This window comes from Cebus imitator, unplaced genomic scaffold (genome assembly GCF_001604975.1).
Source record: "Cebus imitator isolate Cc_AM_T3 unplaced genomic scaffold, Cebus_imitator-1.0 Scaffold9, whole genome shotgun sequence".
Taxonomy (NCBI): Eukaryota; Metazoa; Chordata; class Mammalia; order Primates; family Cebidae; genus Cebus; species Cebus imitator.
The window spans coordinates 4,946,525-4,964,602 of record NW_016107324.1 but is presented as its reverse complement, the minus strand read 5'-3'; the positions used below and the strand labels follow the sequence as shown (position 1 = coordinate 4,964,602).

Sequence of the window (18,078 nt, the reverse complement as noted above, 5' to 3'; positions counted from 1 at the left end):
ATTTGTCAGATTTTTCTCTGATTAAATTCATATTAAATATTTTTGGAAAAAATTCTACATTGTTGATGGGATGTACTTCCCTATTGTATCGTATTAGGAAGTACATAATGTCAATTTGTCCAGTATTATTGGTAATGCTAAGTTTGATCACTTGGTTAAGGTGATGTCCACCAGATTTTTCCAGTGTAAAGATATCCATTGCCTTTTCTAATTAACAAGTCATGTGTCAATTCTGTTTGGACAAGATGACACAGAGTAATTACATTTTGCTGTCCCTCACTACATACCCTTATAAACCCTGAAATAAAGCAAGAGGCACCAAAAGAGAACGGTGACAAGGGTAAAGAGGAAGGTGGAATGGTTAGGAACCTGAGGGCTAGAAGAACAGCATAGCAGCAGGGGCACCTTGTAATTCTCCCCTGAACAGAATAACTGGCATTTCCCTGCTCCCAGACTAGCAAGAAAAAGTGGCCCATGTAGGTTTTCTTCCCCTGATTGAACAGGAGCCACACCAACAAAACTGGGAGTAGCCAGAGACACAGCCCAGAATTGACTCTTCTCACTGATGATAAATGGTTAGGGGACATGCTTTCCTTCCCTGCCACACTTGTGACTCCCTTTCCCCACTAAAGTTGAAGGAGAGCTGAGTGGCAACAGTGAATCTAACTCAGTGGCAAGAAAGAATCTACCTCAAAACATCAGGAAGGAAGAAAGAAAAACAGAAAGAGCAGAAATATGGATATATACAACGGACTATCTTCATGAGTTTTAGAAATGATATTTATTGAAATAAAAATTATAACATTATCTGATACTCAATAATATTAAAAAGTAGGGAAACTAAAGGGTCCAAAATGGAAGTAAGGTATCCATATTTCACTCCAAGTGGTAAATGTTGATACTAATACAATAGTCTACTGAATACACACACACACACACACACACACACACCCACACACCCAAGAGCCGTCACTAGTAAAACTATACAAAGAGATAGACTCAAAAGCACTATAAATAAAAGCAAGATAATTGAATGAAAGAGAGAATAGTCTTTTTAACAAATGATGTTGAGACAACTATATACATATATGCAAAAAAAATTAAAGCTGAATATTTTAAAACATCTTACCATAGTATTTTAAAATATCCCATTGAGTGTGTTTTTCTTAACATGCACTTGCTTTGGTAAATCAGGGACTAACAATCTGGACTTTCTAGCTTCTCGTTAAAAATCGGAAAATCATCAAGTAGACTTTAATTTCCACATGGTAACAATAGGTAGGAGTAAATTAACACCTTCCCTCTTAAATGAGCCAGATTTCAGTTTCCCTATACTCACTTGGGAATTCCTTAGCAAGGTACAAATGGGTGTCCAAGAAAGACAATATTTCCATTATCCTTGGGGAAAACTTTAGTAACGTGTCTATGTATTTGCATAATAACTGAATGGAAATTTATATGTAGATTTTCTTAACACAGCAAATTAACATTTAAATATTTCTTCAGCTTAAAGATGGAGCCTAAAACTAAAGGATTAAAACAGCAGCAACAGCAACATAAGAAACTCCTGGCTGCGATGCTCTCTCAAGATTCTTTTGAGTCCATCCACAGCCCTACCCCATCTGTAACAGAAGAAGATATTGATAATGAAGATGATGCAATGGAATTGCTGGGTAATTTTAAAAATTAATAATTTCTCATTTTCTTTTCTGGCATTGTAAAAAATGTGTAGTGATTAAGAGATTTTAGAAGTTTTGAGTAGCCTTGTCTAGGGAAAAAAAACCTTTTAGTACATCTTTTATTTACATTAGACTCCCATAAAGTTGCATGTAAGAACTAAATTGAAATAACCTAAGCATGTGAATATTTATTAGACTGTATTTTGTGCTTTGTGTATGCTGCAGTTTACCTTCTGATTAAGTAATCAAGCTCTATTCTGTGTGCAACTGTGATCAAAATTCAAGTCTGTCTGCTTTATTCTCTGATAATAATTGCCTTGTTTATATCTATTGTCTATAAAATATAACCAAAGTACATATTTCAACCTCACCCAAAATGTTCCCCTGTTATTTTGAGGATGCTCTAGAAAAATAGAATAAAGTTTAAAGAGGCAGATAGTAAATTCATGTTTTATGTTTTCCAAAAATTACAGGAAAATTTGAAGAGATTTCAGACTTTCTTCAGGTCTATTACTTTCATGAAAACCTTATTAATCTTATATATATAGGATTTTTAAAATATTTTTTAATGTAGTCTATGTATGTTTTTGCTTCATCAGAAATCTCTTTATATAAATTTTTAAACTGAACTTCTCCTTGGAACATCATTTTCCTGAAGGAAGAAGATGAAATGTTATTTCAGAGTGATTCACATATAAAACAATGAGTTTTTAAATCAATGGTTTCAATTATTCTGTGAAAAATAAAGAGTGTAATTTTCAAATACTTTGTAACAATATGATGTTGTATTTTATTTAGAAAGAGAACAATTAATATAATTATTTGAAAGCCTTAAACATGTTTTACATATAGAATGGAATCTCAGAAAATACAGATATTTTCTAAAGTTTTTTTTTAAATGAGATTCCTTGGTTTTAAGTGTTTATGGCAGTAAAATACTATCATTATAAAAAATGATATATTGTCTTCATGCATAGGCCTACAAAGGTGTCAATGGTGACAGGCTTGAAAGATGTTTTCTGATGCTGTAAAAACTGCATTCATACTAGCATTAAGGAGACTATGACATGGCATTTTCACTACATGCTGTTGGTCTCTTCCAGTTGGGTCTTATCCTCACCTCCAGATCATTAACGTGGCAGACATGCCGTATGTAGCAGTGGTAGCTTCATTCAACAAACATTTACCGAGCACTTACTATATGCTAGGTACTTGGCTTGGGCCTGGGAACATAAAAATAAAATCATCATGATCTGTGTTTGAAGGAATTTTACATTGTGATGTTCCAGTTACAAATGTAAATTCGTCATTCTAATAGTGTTTGCTACCTGCACTAATTGGATGAAGCACAAAGTTGTATATAGGGGTAACACCTAAAGTAGAAGAGGTGAGGGACAGTGATCAAGGAATGTTTCCTAGAGAAGCTGATTCCTCTGGTTAGTCCCGAAGAGCAAGTAGATGTAAGCTCAGCAGTCAGGGTGTGGTCATTGTAGGCTTGCCCATGTAGGTATGGGCTCTTTTGTGGTTGTGCTCCGTAACTATACCTGTAAATGGTTCCTCTGCTTTGGTCAGTAACAGGGAAGAGGCAAGTGAGATCCAGGGTTTCTTTCAGGAGATGCAGGTGTCCATACCAAGCCAGTACTCCCTAGATCTCAGCTGCCCTGTCTGAAGGTTTTAGTCTCCCAAGAAGCTGAAGACCAAGAATTGAGTCTTGGAGACTACCTAATGATGAGCAAGTAATAACTAGTCCTCATTAATTCTTTAGATTTCAGCCTGTGGTCTGAGCAACTTTAATAATAAGAGATATTTGAAGGTTTGGACTTTCTCCATGTAATTCCACATATCTCAGCACAGGTGGCAAGCAATGTAATAATGTTGGTCTCTAGGTCATGAGATTATCCTGTGATAGCTTGGAATGTTACAAGTCCACTGGGCTTTTCCCTAAAATAATGCCATATTCAATTTCCTGTTTTTGAAACCGATTCCAGTGAAGCATATGTGATTATGCCTATTTGAGAAAAATACAAATGCTAAGTTCTGGGAAATTTATGTGAAATCAAATTTTATAGTTTATTTAGAATCATTGTAAGATGCGTCAGAGACATCTGATATTTAAAGTATCTTTTTGGAACTGCAACATTTTGTAGATGAGTTTGATATAGCTTATGTGTTTTAAATGTTTAACTTGTCCTTGTCATCTATACCAAGATATAACTGGCTGAAGAATATTTATTGTGCATGTAAAGCACTCTGTAAACCTTGTGCAGTGATAAACAAGTGAAAAGTATAATTATTTAGCATTAATATAAAAAGGATTATTCCTCAGTAAAATTGTTTGATTCAATGGGAAAAATAATCCTGTTAGTTGAACTAGTAGAAGTTTGTAATAGCTATTGTGACTCTTGTTTTGTTTAAGGAAACTAGCATTGTTAATATATACTGATTAATATTTAATTATTCACAGTTGTTTATATATTTGTGGATTTCTTTTCTAAATGTTTTGGGCATATGAAAATATTATAGTATAACATCTGTAATTTTTAAGTAGATTAAATACTTTCTGTAAGATTGCTTTAAATGGTACTGACAAATTCACAGTACAGAAGTAGCTTAATATGGAATTAACATTTGTCAGATAATGAAACATCCAAACTTGTGAATTTTTAAGACATAATCATTTTAAGCACCTCTGAAATTGGTGCTGTAATTATAGAAGATATTGAATAAAATATCTGACAAGTCATCTCATGCTCAAATATATTTTCAAGTATTTTAGTAATTGTTCTGGCAATTAGTGACCACAGTGAATAAAATGTTATAGAGAATCTTCACATATTTTTTAAATTAATAAAATAAATAATTTTCCAAAATGGAACGACAAGTTACAATGGTAGAATGGGAGATTTATTGCTGGACATAGTGGCTTATGCCTGTAATACCAGCACTATGGAAGGCTGAGGTGGGTGGATTTCTTGAGCCCAGGAATTTGAGACCAGCCTAGGAAACATGATGAAGCCTCATCTCTACAAAAAAATACCATTAGTCACGTGTGGTGGCATGAACCTGTAGTCACAGCTACTGGAGAGGCTGAGGTAGGCAGATAAACTTAAGCCTGGAAGGTGGAGCCTGCAGTGAGCTATTTTTCTTACATTAGATGCATTTTCATCTTATTCTTGTTGAAAAGCAAATTTCAGTTGTGTTTTTGATTATTCTCTTTATGATTAATATTCATTTAAAAACATCAGCATTATTTGAAATATATAACTGCTTTTCTCATCCATTCTAATAAAGGGTATTACTATCCTATACAATTTATAAAACATTTATTAAAGTTTCTCAGAATTGATGTTGGGGCAAGTATTTAAAAATGCCAAAAAGGAAACAATATTAATTAGGTTTCATACTTTTTGGTCTTAGCCTATAATTATATAAAATTAAAAATTAAATCAAAAATTTTGCAGAGATGAAATTTCATCATGTTTCCCAGGTTGGCAATTATATTGCCAAAAACAAACAAGGTGATTGCAAATACCTTTTATATGTTTTAAAATGAATAATCAAGAGCAAGTATAGTTATGCTAGGATTCTTTGCTGAATATAGTCATTGAGTTTCTATTACCTCAATATGTTACTAAATTTTGTAATAAAAACAAATTACTAGAAGGACTTAACACACTGAGGTGATCATTTGACACTTTTTTCTTACATTCTGATCAACCTTTATAAAGTAAATATTCACCCAATTCACTCTCTGTTCTGTTTTTTAAATTGGAGGCTTCTTAAGGAAGAATGTGCCCACATTGACAAAATAAGAACATGTATTTTGCCTAATGAGAAATGAATATTGTCACTCAATGATGTAAAATTTCTTAAAAAGGAAGAGAGAGGGAACACTAAATGTTTAAGGAAAAATTCACCTACCCATCCATGTACCTATATTTTAATAAAGTATGTAAAATAATCTAAAACAGAGAGGACTATACATATAAATGTTTATCTTTTTGTTTCTTTTTGCTTGTGAATATTGGTCATTGGAGGTAATCAGGATAACAGAAAAGTTATGACTTTAAAATGAAGGTTATTCATGAAAAAGATTATTCATAAGAAGTCTAAGGACTTTGTTTTTTCTTTTTTTAAGAGATGAAGCCTTGCTCTGGCTAATGTAGTTTTTATCACTCTCTTATGTCCTCCTTCCTGATGTATTTTACAGGAGCACTTCAAAAATGAACTGCTTAGAGTAGGAAAATCACATAAATTATAAAATAATTCTAGCATAAACTTGAGAAAATGGTTTCTTTATGATTCATTTTCATCATATTACTATGTTAAAACTTTATTTAGGATTCTTTGTTTTTGCTTAATGTGACTCAGTCCCTTTTATTGCCTTCTAGATTTACTTGTTTTGTGTTTAGAATTGTTTTGTTTTTTATACTCTTCATTCTTCACTTTTGTTTCTTTTCAACAAAATATCAAAACATTTGCAAATGATAGATTATTCTTTACATAAATATAAATCTGCATGCCACAAAAATATATGCATCATCCTATGTGATTTACTTTTATGGTTTTAGAAAGAAATATTACTTTCTTTTCTTGTAAAAAATTATCAATGGTAAAAACAGATCAACATAGTGGAATAAATGTCAATAGTTTGAAAATGAAATCTAAACTCAAATTATTGACAAATGCCTTTTATCTCAATTATACACCTATTAGAAAACTTTAAGACACAGCCACTTCCAATATATTTGTGGAAAGAGTTGTTTAAAACCTATCTATCACTTTGAATAAGCTACATGTTTTTTGAGACATACCAATGATATCGAATAATATATTTTTACATGTTTATGTCACAGCTTTTCACTGAGTACCCTGCAAAGGCATGAGCCACAGTGTGATATGCATATGTGGTGGTGGTAGCGGTGTATAGCTAAATGTACTGGCTACCAAACACTCTAACGACCCAGGTCCAGCCCTCATGCTACCTCTTGCTATTATTGTCACCTCAGGTCAAGTAATTAATTATAAAGTGCTGGTGACTATATATGACCTTCCTACTCCACAGGAATGTTGTGGGAATTTAAAAAAAATGAGATTATTTCTCTGAAAGTGCTTTTAATTTTTTTCTTTTTGTCATGATGAACAGGAATAGTTGACAAAAGACACTAGAATTTCTATACAAAGCTTTTCTTCCAGATAAATGTATATCCTCGAACCCAGATACATTTTGTATGCTATAGGCAAAGGAAAAAAAAAAAAAAAGCTTTCTTTCAGCTTTGGGAAATTGCCTACAACAGCAAAAATTTATGTTTCCCACAAAAAACTAAAAGCTTAAAAAGATAAGAGGTAAGGCTATATATGTATTTCCAAGCCAAAATGTTGGCTGTATCAACACAAAGCACTAAATTTTTCATTTTTAACATGGATATTAAGGCAAGGATAGATATCTATATGATTTGATTAAGGTTGTGTAGCAAATTACTCTACTGTCTTTCATTTCCTTCTGTGTAAGTGTTTAATCTGCCTACACATGTATCTCTGGTAGCAAAAGTTGAGCTTAGGATAGGAATAAGGTAGAGAGACAAGGAGACATAAAAAAATTAGAAATTTGTACTATAAGTTTACATGCATTATGTAAATAAAATTATAAAAGTGTTGACAATCTGTAAGCTTAAAATGTCTTGAATTATAAATATGAAAATGTTGGAAGCAGCACAATTTTGACGGTTTCACATTAATTCATTGTGTAAACAAACCTCAACTAAATTGAAAAGTAGTGTTACATATTATTAGGGTATTGTTGCTTTCAAAATAAACTTGCCTACTTCAAATGCTTTATAAAATGGTGATGCTATATTTTAAGATCGTTTGTTTAGCCATAGTAATAATTTTCATATAACTTGACTGAATTTAAATTTTGTGTTCTATGTAAGAGTCATTTGAAAGCAATGGGAAATCATAACTTTATTCTTTATTGTATATTTTTCTTGGTTGAAAATGTGTAAAGAAGCGTAATTAATTCAGTGATTAGTTGCCTTTTAACATCAAAACCAGCAGATATTAAAGAAGCATTAAAACTCTTACTGAATTGTTTAAAACTGAATGTATAATTATAGGATTCCATTTAAATTTTAATATATCACAATATTCCCAACAACTTATTAAAATATTCTGAATAGAAACCTTAAAATTACTGTAGTTGGCCAGACATGGTGGCTTATACCTGAAATCTCAGCACTTTGGGAGGCTGAGGTGGGTTGATAACCTGAGTTCAGGAGTTCAAGAGCAATCTGACCAACGTGGTAAAACTCATCTCTACTATAAATACAAAAAAATTAGCTGGGCATGGTGGCACATGGCTGTAATCCAGCATCTTGGGACACTGAGGCAGGAGAATCGCTTGAACCCAGGAGGCAGAAGTTGCAGTGAGCCAAGATTGCACTATTGCACTCTAGCCTGGGCAGCAGCGCTAGACTCCATCTTAAAAAAAAAAAAAAAAAGATTATTGAAGTTGAATACTAAACACATGTTAACAGAAGAATGGGCACAAAACTTTTTGATTATTTTCAACATCTGGAAAATGACAGCTTTTCTGTAGTTTTATTCAAGTATTTTAAAAAAGTATATTATAAACCCACTTTCAAAATCTCAAATGTTAAGCTAGTCCTATGTATGAATTATTTTTGAAGTGAATATCTTATGATTTTCTTTTAAAAAATGTCTTCTGTTCAATAATTTCAGAGAGAAAATAACCATAACAATATCAAATATTTTTTACAATTGCTCTGAAACTATTAAATAGAGGAGCACTAAAGAACACAATCGAAAAGTTTAAGTGTTCTAATTGAGATAAATCAAATCTAGTGATTTTATTTTACTTTTTTTATTTCTGCAAAATATAATTGAATGTCTTAGTTTAATAAATGATGAATTTCTTATATGAATTTCTTGAATTTCTTAAAGTTTCATATATACTTTTATTTATTTTTTATCTATGGCACTTAATGACATAAAAAATTTCGCGTACAGTTTTAATTTTTAAAAAACTTTTTCAAGAATTGTCCAAAGAGGATTTGTTGGACTAGCTCTTTTTCGCTTCTTAAATGCTCTCATATGCCCTCATAATTACTTTTTAATTACTTACATTTTGGGAGCACTCTGTGTTTTAAGAATTTAAAATAGAGTATTATTAATATAGTAAAACAAAGTCTAAATTTGTCTCAGGAAATTAATTATATGGAAGATGAAATAGCATAGTATTAGAAGTAATAATAGTGTGAGCTTTGTATTCAGGTAGTCCTTGTTTGAAGCTTCGCCACTGACCCCAATTATATGATTTAAGGACTGTAACTTCCTTCAAGTATCAGCCCATTATCAGCACAATGGAAGTAATAACAGTATTCATATCTTAGGGTTTTGTGAAAATGAAGTAAATCATGCATAGAAGGTGTTCAGTATATCTGATAAAGAATTTGAGCCAGTTCTAGGCATGGTGGCTCAAGCCTGTGATCCCAACACTTTGGGAGGCATAGGTTGGAGGACTTCTTGAATTCAGGAGTTCAGCACCAGCCTGGGCAGCATAGGGAGAATTCATATTTACTAAAAATGAAAAAAAATTAACCAGCTGTGATAGTGTATGTCTGCAGTCCCAGCTACTTGGGAGGCTGAGGGGAGAGGATCACTTTAGCCCAGGAGATTCAGGCTGCAGTGAGCTGTGATGGTACCACTGCACTCCAGCCTGGGCAACGGAGTGAGACTTTGTCTCAGGAAGAAAGGAAAAAAGAATTAGAGCTAGAAAAAAGACTTGCTACTATAATTCATATCATTTTTATACCAGCTCCTCTCCTGTCTTTAGCATATAAGTTTTGTGCATGTTATAAAGTAAGACCATAGAAGTTTGGCCTTAGGGGTTTAAATGTTTGGTCTTATCTTAAAAATCTCAGTTACAAATGCTCCACATAGTTAGGAATTATTTCAACAAGTACTATCTTCTCGATAGTCAAGCCTTACTTCTAATTTCTTCCTTTCTTTTAAAGATTGCAGACAACTTTCTGAAAAGCTCATGTCATATGAACTTGAAGTTTCCCTAATGTGTTAGAATGAATCTTGGCCTATTTGCCTATTTAAAGACAATGCACTCATTATAAAAGAGCATTACCATGTTCAAATTTGTCATGTAGTTTGAACCAATTATTTTCAACAATTTGAAATATTCAAGCTTTTTATTTAAAAAGTATGAAAAGTTAAAATCATATATCTGATTTTCTATTATATGTATATGCATTTGTTTTTGTTATTAGGTTGGTGCAAAAGTAATTGCAATTTTACCATTACTTTTAGTAGCAATTACTCTTGCATCAACCTAATAAGAGGTTATCTGCCTCCCTGATTTATAGTCATAGACACTCTGGGGTTTTCCTGTAGCATGGAAAAGATGGCATCGGGCATGTAGAAACACAACTTTATTGGCCCCATGAATTCCAACTTATAATGGGAATGGAACGTGCAGAATTCCAAGCCTGGCTCAAATAAGTGAACATTTTCCAAAGCGTACGCAGGCTGTATACCACTTTTGTATTACAATGCAGCCTCTTATTTTTTCACAATACAGAAAATTCACATCTATTAATATAAGCAAAAATATCACGAGATGTTGGGGAATAGCGACAAAACTTTTTCTTTCCTTTCTTCTCCCAGGTTACATCTGATATACTAATCTTGTCTTTATGGACTTTTTGGCACTTATCTGAAAATTTCACAGTTAGCATTGTTAATATTTTGATACCATCTGAGTTCGATATCTTGGTGGTTGAGTTAAGGGCATCTTTCATAGAAAGTAGTTTAAGATGGGAAACATATCTTCATTCATATATATAGTCTAGACACAAAAGGGCCAAAAAGTTCCATGCAACTCTGTTTTGATAAGGAAAATTGAGAATGTGAATGGGGTTATTTTCCACCTACAGTTTTCAATTGAGAGATAGAAAATCTTAAAAACATACATTTTACTCATTTATTTTTACAATGTCTCTGCTTTACAAGAACATGCATTTAAAAAAAAAAAAAAACACCAAAATCACGAAAGCAATATTTCTTTTACAGTAAAGTTCAGATTATTTGCTCATGGAGCTGTTTCTTTTTCTGTCAAATAACAAACCTGATTATTGCTTTAGAAATGCCATTTTGTTTAAAATGTACTCTCTAATTTAATTCCTCACAGAACAAAACTAACATCCTTTAGAGAAGATCACATAAGCCAGCATCCTTAAAAAGAATCAACCAAAAGTAAACAATAGAAATAGACCTCAATATATGCAGATGTTGTAATTAGCTAATGAAGACTTGTAAAAAGCAATTATTATACATATTATATGCATTTGAAGGAAAAGAACACAAGGAATAAATAGATGGAAAATCTCAGCAGAAAAATTGAAACTAGAAACAGAACCAAAGAAAAGTCTAGAACTGATAAGTTCAGTATCTGAAATTTTAAAAATTACTATGTAAGATTAATAGCTTATCAAATAATACAGAAAAAAAGATCAGCAAACTTGAAGATAGGTCAACAGAAATAATTCAAATTGAAGAACAAAGATTAAAGAAAAAAATAAAATAAGCCTAATCGACCAGTGGAACATACAAAATGATAAGACATTTTATCAGAATTTTGCAGATAAAGAAAAATAATGGGAAAAAATTTTTAGAAATAATGTCCATTTTATCCCCAAATTTGGTGAAAAGCATGAATCCAGAAGAAGTTCTGGATAAAACAGGCTCAGAAAATTACACCTAGCCATATTGATATGGTTTGGCTGTGTCCTCACCCAAATCTCATCTAGGATTGTAGCTCCCAGAATTCCTACCTATTGTGGGAGGGACCCTGTGGGAGATAATTGAATCCTGGGGGTGGTTTTTCCCATACTGTTCTCATGGTAGTGAATCAGTCTCGTGAGATCTGATGATTTTATGAGGGGGTTCCCCTTTCACTTGGCTCTCATTTTGTCTTGTGTGCCACCATGTAAGACATGCCTTTTGCTTTTCTCCATGATTGTGAGGCCTCCCTAGCTATGTGGATCTATGAGTCCATTAAACCTCTTTTTCTTTATAAATTAGCCAGTTGCAGGTGTGCCTTTATTAGCAGCATGAAAACAGACTAATACACACATTATAGTCAAATTGCTAAAATTTAGTTAGAAAACTCAACAGCATTCAGAGGAAAAACAATAGTACAATAGTGGAACAATGATGAAATATCCACTGATACCATGTCAGGAATAAGTAAGGCCAAAACACAATGGAATAATTGCTTTAAAGTGCTCAAAAAATGCCTTCCAAAATTTTGCATCCAGTAAACATATCTTTCAAAATGAAGGCAAAATAAAGATAATTAAGATAAACAAAAGCTGAGAGAACATGTTATCAGCAGACCTACGTTATAAGAACTGTTAAAGCATCTCTCAGGCTAGAAGGAAATGAGACCAGATGAAAAATCAGATCTATAGAAAAGAATGAAGATTACCTAAAATGGTTAATATGTAAGACTATCTTACTTTTCATTAATTTTCAAAGACAATTGACTGCTTAAAGCAAAAATACAAACAATGTAGTATAGAGTTTATAATAAACACAGCAGAAAAATTATGTGATAAACTGGTATAAATAATGAGAGTAAATGAAATTACAGGCTAAAACTGATATATTATTATAATAGGTGATACAATATTTATTGGAAGTAGAACATAATAAACTAGGAATGCATTTCTTTAATTTCAAGAGCAGTCACTTAAAAATGTGAAAAAAATACAAAGAATTTTCCCTAAAAAGCTAATAGAGAACATCAAATGAAATACTAAAATATATTTGACTAAGGAGGAACAAATGAACACAGAGCAGTTGGGGCAAATAGAAAATAGCAGAATGGTAAACTTAAACCCAAACATATTAATAATTACATTAAGTATAAACGGATTATACACACCAATTAAAGGCAGAGGTTGTCAGACTGTATAAACAAGCAAGACTTGTAAGTGGGCTCTAAGATTCACACTCTGAAGACCAGAGAGGTTGAAAATATAAAGTTAGCAAAAGATTTATATGCAAAAAGTAGGCACAAGAAAGATAGCTTAATGATTAAAAGTACATTCAGCAGGAAGACATAACAATCCTAAATGTATGTGCATTTAAAACAGAGTTTCAAAATACATAAAATCTGACAAAATGAAGACAAATGGGATATCATGTTTGGATATTTAAATACATGTCTCTAAATAATTGATAGAAAAGTAGAGAAAAATTAGTATGGATATAGAAGTTGGAATAACAGTATCAACATTTATTGTAGTTTGAAATTTATAGTATAATACACCAAACAGCTGCATAATACAAATTGTTTTCAAGTGCAGATAAAATTTTTATAGAAATAGTTCATATGTAGTGTCAACTTTCTATACTTTTATCACAACATGATTAAATTAGAAATCCATAACTGACACTTAGGAAAATCTCAAAATATTTGGAAATAAGACACTTTTAATAACAAATGGCTCAAGGAAAAATAAAAAGAGAACATAGAAAATAATTCAAACTAAGTTATAAAAATGCAACACATAAAATTTTTGGAGTTATAGCCAAAAAAGTGGTTAATGAGAAACTCAGAGCTTTAAACAAGAAAGTTTTGAAATCATTGATGTAAGTTTCTGTCTTAAAAGGCTAGAAAATAAATGCATATTGTATTCAAATAAGTAGAAAAAAGGTAATAATACCGATACAGTGAATCAATAAAATCAAAATATGTGAACATACAGCATATTAGCAATGCCCAAACTGAAAAATTCTTAGTAGTACTGACAAAGGAAAAAGAGAACCACAAATTACCAATATTGGAAATGAAAGACAGGATCTAATTTGACTACAGATCTTACAGGCACAAAGGATAACAAAAGACTATTACAAACAAATGTTTGCCAACATATTTGACAACTTAGATATACTGGAAAAATATTCTGGCAAAACACACCAGATGTAAAATAAGAAGAAAAGTACATCTAAATAGCCCCATGTCGGTTAAAGAAATTAAATTTGTAAGCAAAATGCTTCCCCAAAAGAAGACTTCCAGTTCACATGATTTCATTGGTGAATTCAATTACATATTTAGAAAAGAAATAATGCCAAATGTAACAAATTTTTTCAGGAAATAGAACAGAGGGAACACTTCTCAGATTGTTTGAAAACCACCATAGCTGATACCAGAACCTGGCAAAGACATTTTAAAAAATTACACGTGAATAACCCTTATAAACATAGATATATACACTTAAAAATATTGTTAAATTAAATATCTAAGACCCAGTACAGTCTCAAATGAATTTCTAATAGGCTTAGAAAGTTAACATTTAAATTTTAAAGTTTATATGGAAATAATGACCTTGAATGGCCAAAATCATGTGAAGAAAGAACAATAGCATCAGTGGAATTACAGGATCTGATTGCAGTACTTACCCTAAGGCTGTAATAATCAAGACAATGTGGTATTGACATAAGGCTAGAATAACAGATTCGTGGAATGGATTACAGTCCAGAAATAGATCCACACATATGTGGTTAATTTGTTTTTAACAAAGGCACCAAGGCAATTTGATACAGAAAGGAAAATATTTTCAACCATTGGTGCTGGAACAATTGATAAAATGTAAAGAAAGGGAATGAACTTTGACCCCTCTACTTTATGCCACAACAAACATTACTTTGAGATGAATTATAGCCCTAACATAAAAGCAGAGACTATAAAACTTCTAGAGAAAGTGTAGAATATATTCAAAACATTGTCCTGGCAAAAATTGTTTAGAGATAACAAAAATCACTAAGAATAAAATAAAAAATTGATAAACTTCATTAAATGACAGATTGCTCCGCAAAAAAAATAAAAAGAAAAATGGTAAATGCATGCTACTCACTGACTTAGAGAAAATATATACAATATATTAATACCTGACAAATGTGTATCTAGAATATATACAGAACTCCTACAAATCAGTTTTTTAAAAGGATGAATAACTTAATTAAAATACAAAATAATTTTAATAGGCACTTCACAAAAGAGATAAATGGGAAATAAGCACTTGATGAATGTTTAACTTATATTAACCATCAGGGAAATAAAAGTTAAAACAACATTGAGACACCACTTTATACCAACTAGAATTGGTAAAATTAAAGATTCTCAGCACCAAATGTTGCTAAGTATGTGAAGCAGCTGGAATTCTCAAACATTGCTAGTGGTAATGCAAAATTTTACAATCACTTTGTATGACCTGTTTAGTAGTGTCTCATAAAGTTTAGCATCTACTCGCTCTATGACATAACAATTTCTAGATATTTTCCCCAAGGGTGATAAAATATATGTTCATAAAAGTATTTGCATAAGAAAACAATTTTATTCAAAATAGCCTGAACAGAAAATCCAAATGTCAGTCATCAGGAGAATACGTAAACCGATTGTTGAGTATTCATACAATAGAATACTGTTTAACAATAAAAATCAATTAAATATTGATACAAGTAACAATATGGATAAATCTTACCACTACCGACTAAATTTTGTCCTCCCACAATCCATGTTGATACCCTAACCCCAATGGGACTGCATGTAGAGTTAGGACTTTTAGGAGGTAATTAAGGGTAAATAAGATCATAAGGGTGAGGTCCTAATCTGATAGAGTTGTAAGCCCTTAAAAGAAGAGCAAGAGAGAGAAATTCTCTTCTTGCACACATAGAGATAAAAGGATGTGAGGGCACAGTTAGAGGGCAGCCATCAACAACCCAAGGAGAGAGTCCTCTTTAGACACTGACCTTTTTGGCACCTTGATCTTAACAATTCCAGCCTCCAGAACTGTGAGAAAATAAGTTTCTCTCATGTAAGCCACCCTATCTATGGCATTTTATTTTGTCACCTTGAGCTAAGACACTCACGCACATTGAACAAAGGAAACTAGACACAAATTTTATATCCCATATTAATTTAATCATAAGAAATTTAAGAACAGGCCAAAATAATTTATAGTGATAGAAATCAGAACAGGTGGGGATCGAGGGATAGACTTCATATTAGCATAAGGAAACTTTCAAGGGTAATGGAAATATTTTATATTGATGCATACATTTATCAAAATCCATAATGTACACTTAGTATCTGTGCATTTCACTGCACATTTTACTTCTAAAAAATAATTTTTATATATAAAAGTCAAGTCTGCATAATATTACCTCATGAGAATTTATGAGGATTCAAAATTAAACTTGAAATTTGGTCTTGCTTCTGAAGTGAAATGATGATGATGATATTGAGACTTTCAATTATAATAATAGAATTATCCACATTTCCTCACAGTTCTGTCAATTTCCATCTTGTGTATTTTGATGCTTTGTTGTTAGGCACATAAATATTAAGGATTGTTATATGTTGTTGACTAATCAACTCCTTTATTGTTCTAAGCCCCTCTTTTATCCCTGATAGATTTTGTTGCTCTGAAGTTTGCTCTGTCTGAAATTAATATAGCTACTTAATCTCTCTTTTGATTAGTATTAGCATGGTATATCTTTATCCATTTAATTTAGTCTTTATGCTTGTTTACATTTAAAGAGAGTTTCTTGTAGATAGTACAAATATTGGCTTTGATCACTCTGGCGAACTCTTTTAATATGTATATTTAAACCATTAACATTTAAAGTAATTATTGATGCAGTTGGATTATTATCTACCATTTTTTTCCTGTTTTCTATATATTATTCTTGTTCTTTGTTCCCATTGTTGTCTTCCACTCTGTTTCTGCCTTTGTGGTTTCAAATGAGCATTTTATGTAATTTAACTTTCTCTCCCTTTTTAGCATATCACTCATACTTCTCATATTTTAGTGGTTGCCATGGAGTTTGCAATATATATTTATAACTATTCCAAGTCCACTTTTAAATTATACTATATTGCTTCATTGGTAGTTCAAATACCTTATAATATCAAAATACTCCTTATTCTTCCCTCATATTCTTTGTATTACTGTCATCATTTACTTCACACATACATATGCATAGACAGACAATTTAATACATTGTTACTATTATTATTTTTAACAGCTATCTGTTATCAATTAAGACTAAGAAAAACAAAAGTTTTTCTTCTTTTTTTTTTTTTTTTTGAACAGATATTACACAGATCAGGGAAAATTTTCTTATAGGTAGAAAACTCTTTATAATATTCATTGTGGGATTTAATCCACTTGTTTTAAGAGTTTATTTTTTTTGTTTTGTTTTATTTTTTTGAGACAAAGTCGTTTTGCTCTTGTTGCCCAGGAGTGCAATGGTGCGATCTCAGCTCACCGCAACCTCACCTCCCAAGTTCAAGTGATTCTCCTGCCTCAGCCTCCCAAGTAACTGAGATTACAGGCATGCACCACCATGCCTGGCTAATTTTGTATTTTTGGTAGAGATAGGGTTTCTCCATGTTGGTCAGGCTGGTCTTGAACTCCCAACCTCAGGCGATCCCCAAACATCGGCCTCCCAAAGTGCTGCGATTTCAGGCGTGAGACACGTGCCCAGCTAAAAACAAAAGCTTTTATTTACCTTCACTTCTTTATTTTGTAATGCTCATTTTTTTCTTTATACAGATCCAAGTTTCTGACATACATAATTTTCTGTCTCTGAAGAACTTCTTTTGACATTTGCTGAAAGAGAGGTCAATTTTTATTTGTCTAAGAAAGTATTTTTTCTCTCTTAGTTTTTTTTTCCCCCATTTATTTATTTTATTGCATTTTAGGTTTTGGGGTACATGTGAAGAACATGCAAAATTGTTGCACAGGTACACACGTGGCAGTGTGATTTGCTGCCTTCCTCCCCATCACCTACATCTGGCATTTCTCCCCTTACTATCTCTCCCCAGCTCCCCACCCCCCACCGTCCCTCCCCTATTTCCCCCCAACTGACCCCACTGTGTAGTGCTCCCCTCCCTGTGTCCATGTGTTCTCATTGTTCAACACCCGCCTATGAGGGAGAGCATGTGGTGTTTGATCTTCTGCTTTTCTGTCAGTTTGCTGAGAATGATGGTTTCCAGGTTCATCCATGTCCCTACAAAGGACACAAACTCATCGTTTTTGATGGCTGCATAATTTGCCATAGTGTATATGTGCCACATTTTCCCTATCCAGTCTTGATATTTTCACATGGTATAGGAATCTAGGTTGGTGTTTTTGTGGTTTCCCCTCCTCAATGCTTTAGCTATTTCATCCTTCTCTCTTCTTGCTTGCATCATTTCTGAGGAGAAGTCAAATGTAATTCTTCTGTTTTCTCCTTAATGGTAAGGCTTTTTTTTTTTTTTTTTTTTTTTTTTTTTTTTTTTTGAGATAGAGTATCA

General features: G+C 32.2%; 1 protein-coding gene across 4 annotated transcripts in view; it reads left to right on the top strand.

Annotated features, from left to right (window-relative positions):
• The window catches only part of CUNH8orf34 (chromosome unknown C8orf34 homolog), a 440,182-nt gene that overhangs the window by 174,130 nt on the left and 247,974 nt on the right, over positions 1-18,078 (top strand). For all 4 annotated transcript variants that reach the window (XM_017544836.2, XM_017544823.2, XM_017544830.2 and 1 more), the window contains one exon: positions 1,507-1,673. In XM_017544836.2, coding sequence (XP_017400325.1) covers positions 1,507-1,673 — 167 coding nt within the window. The remainder of the gene's footprint in view (positions 1-1,506; positions 1,674-18,078) is intronic.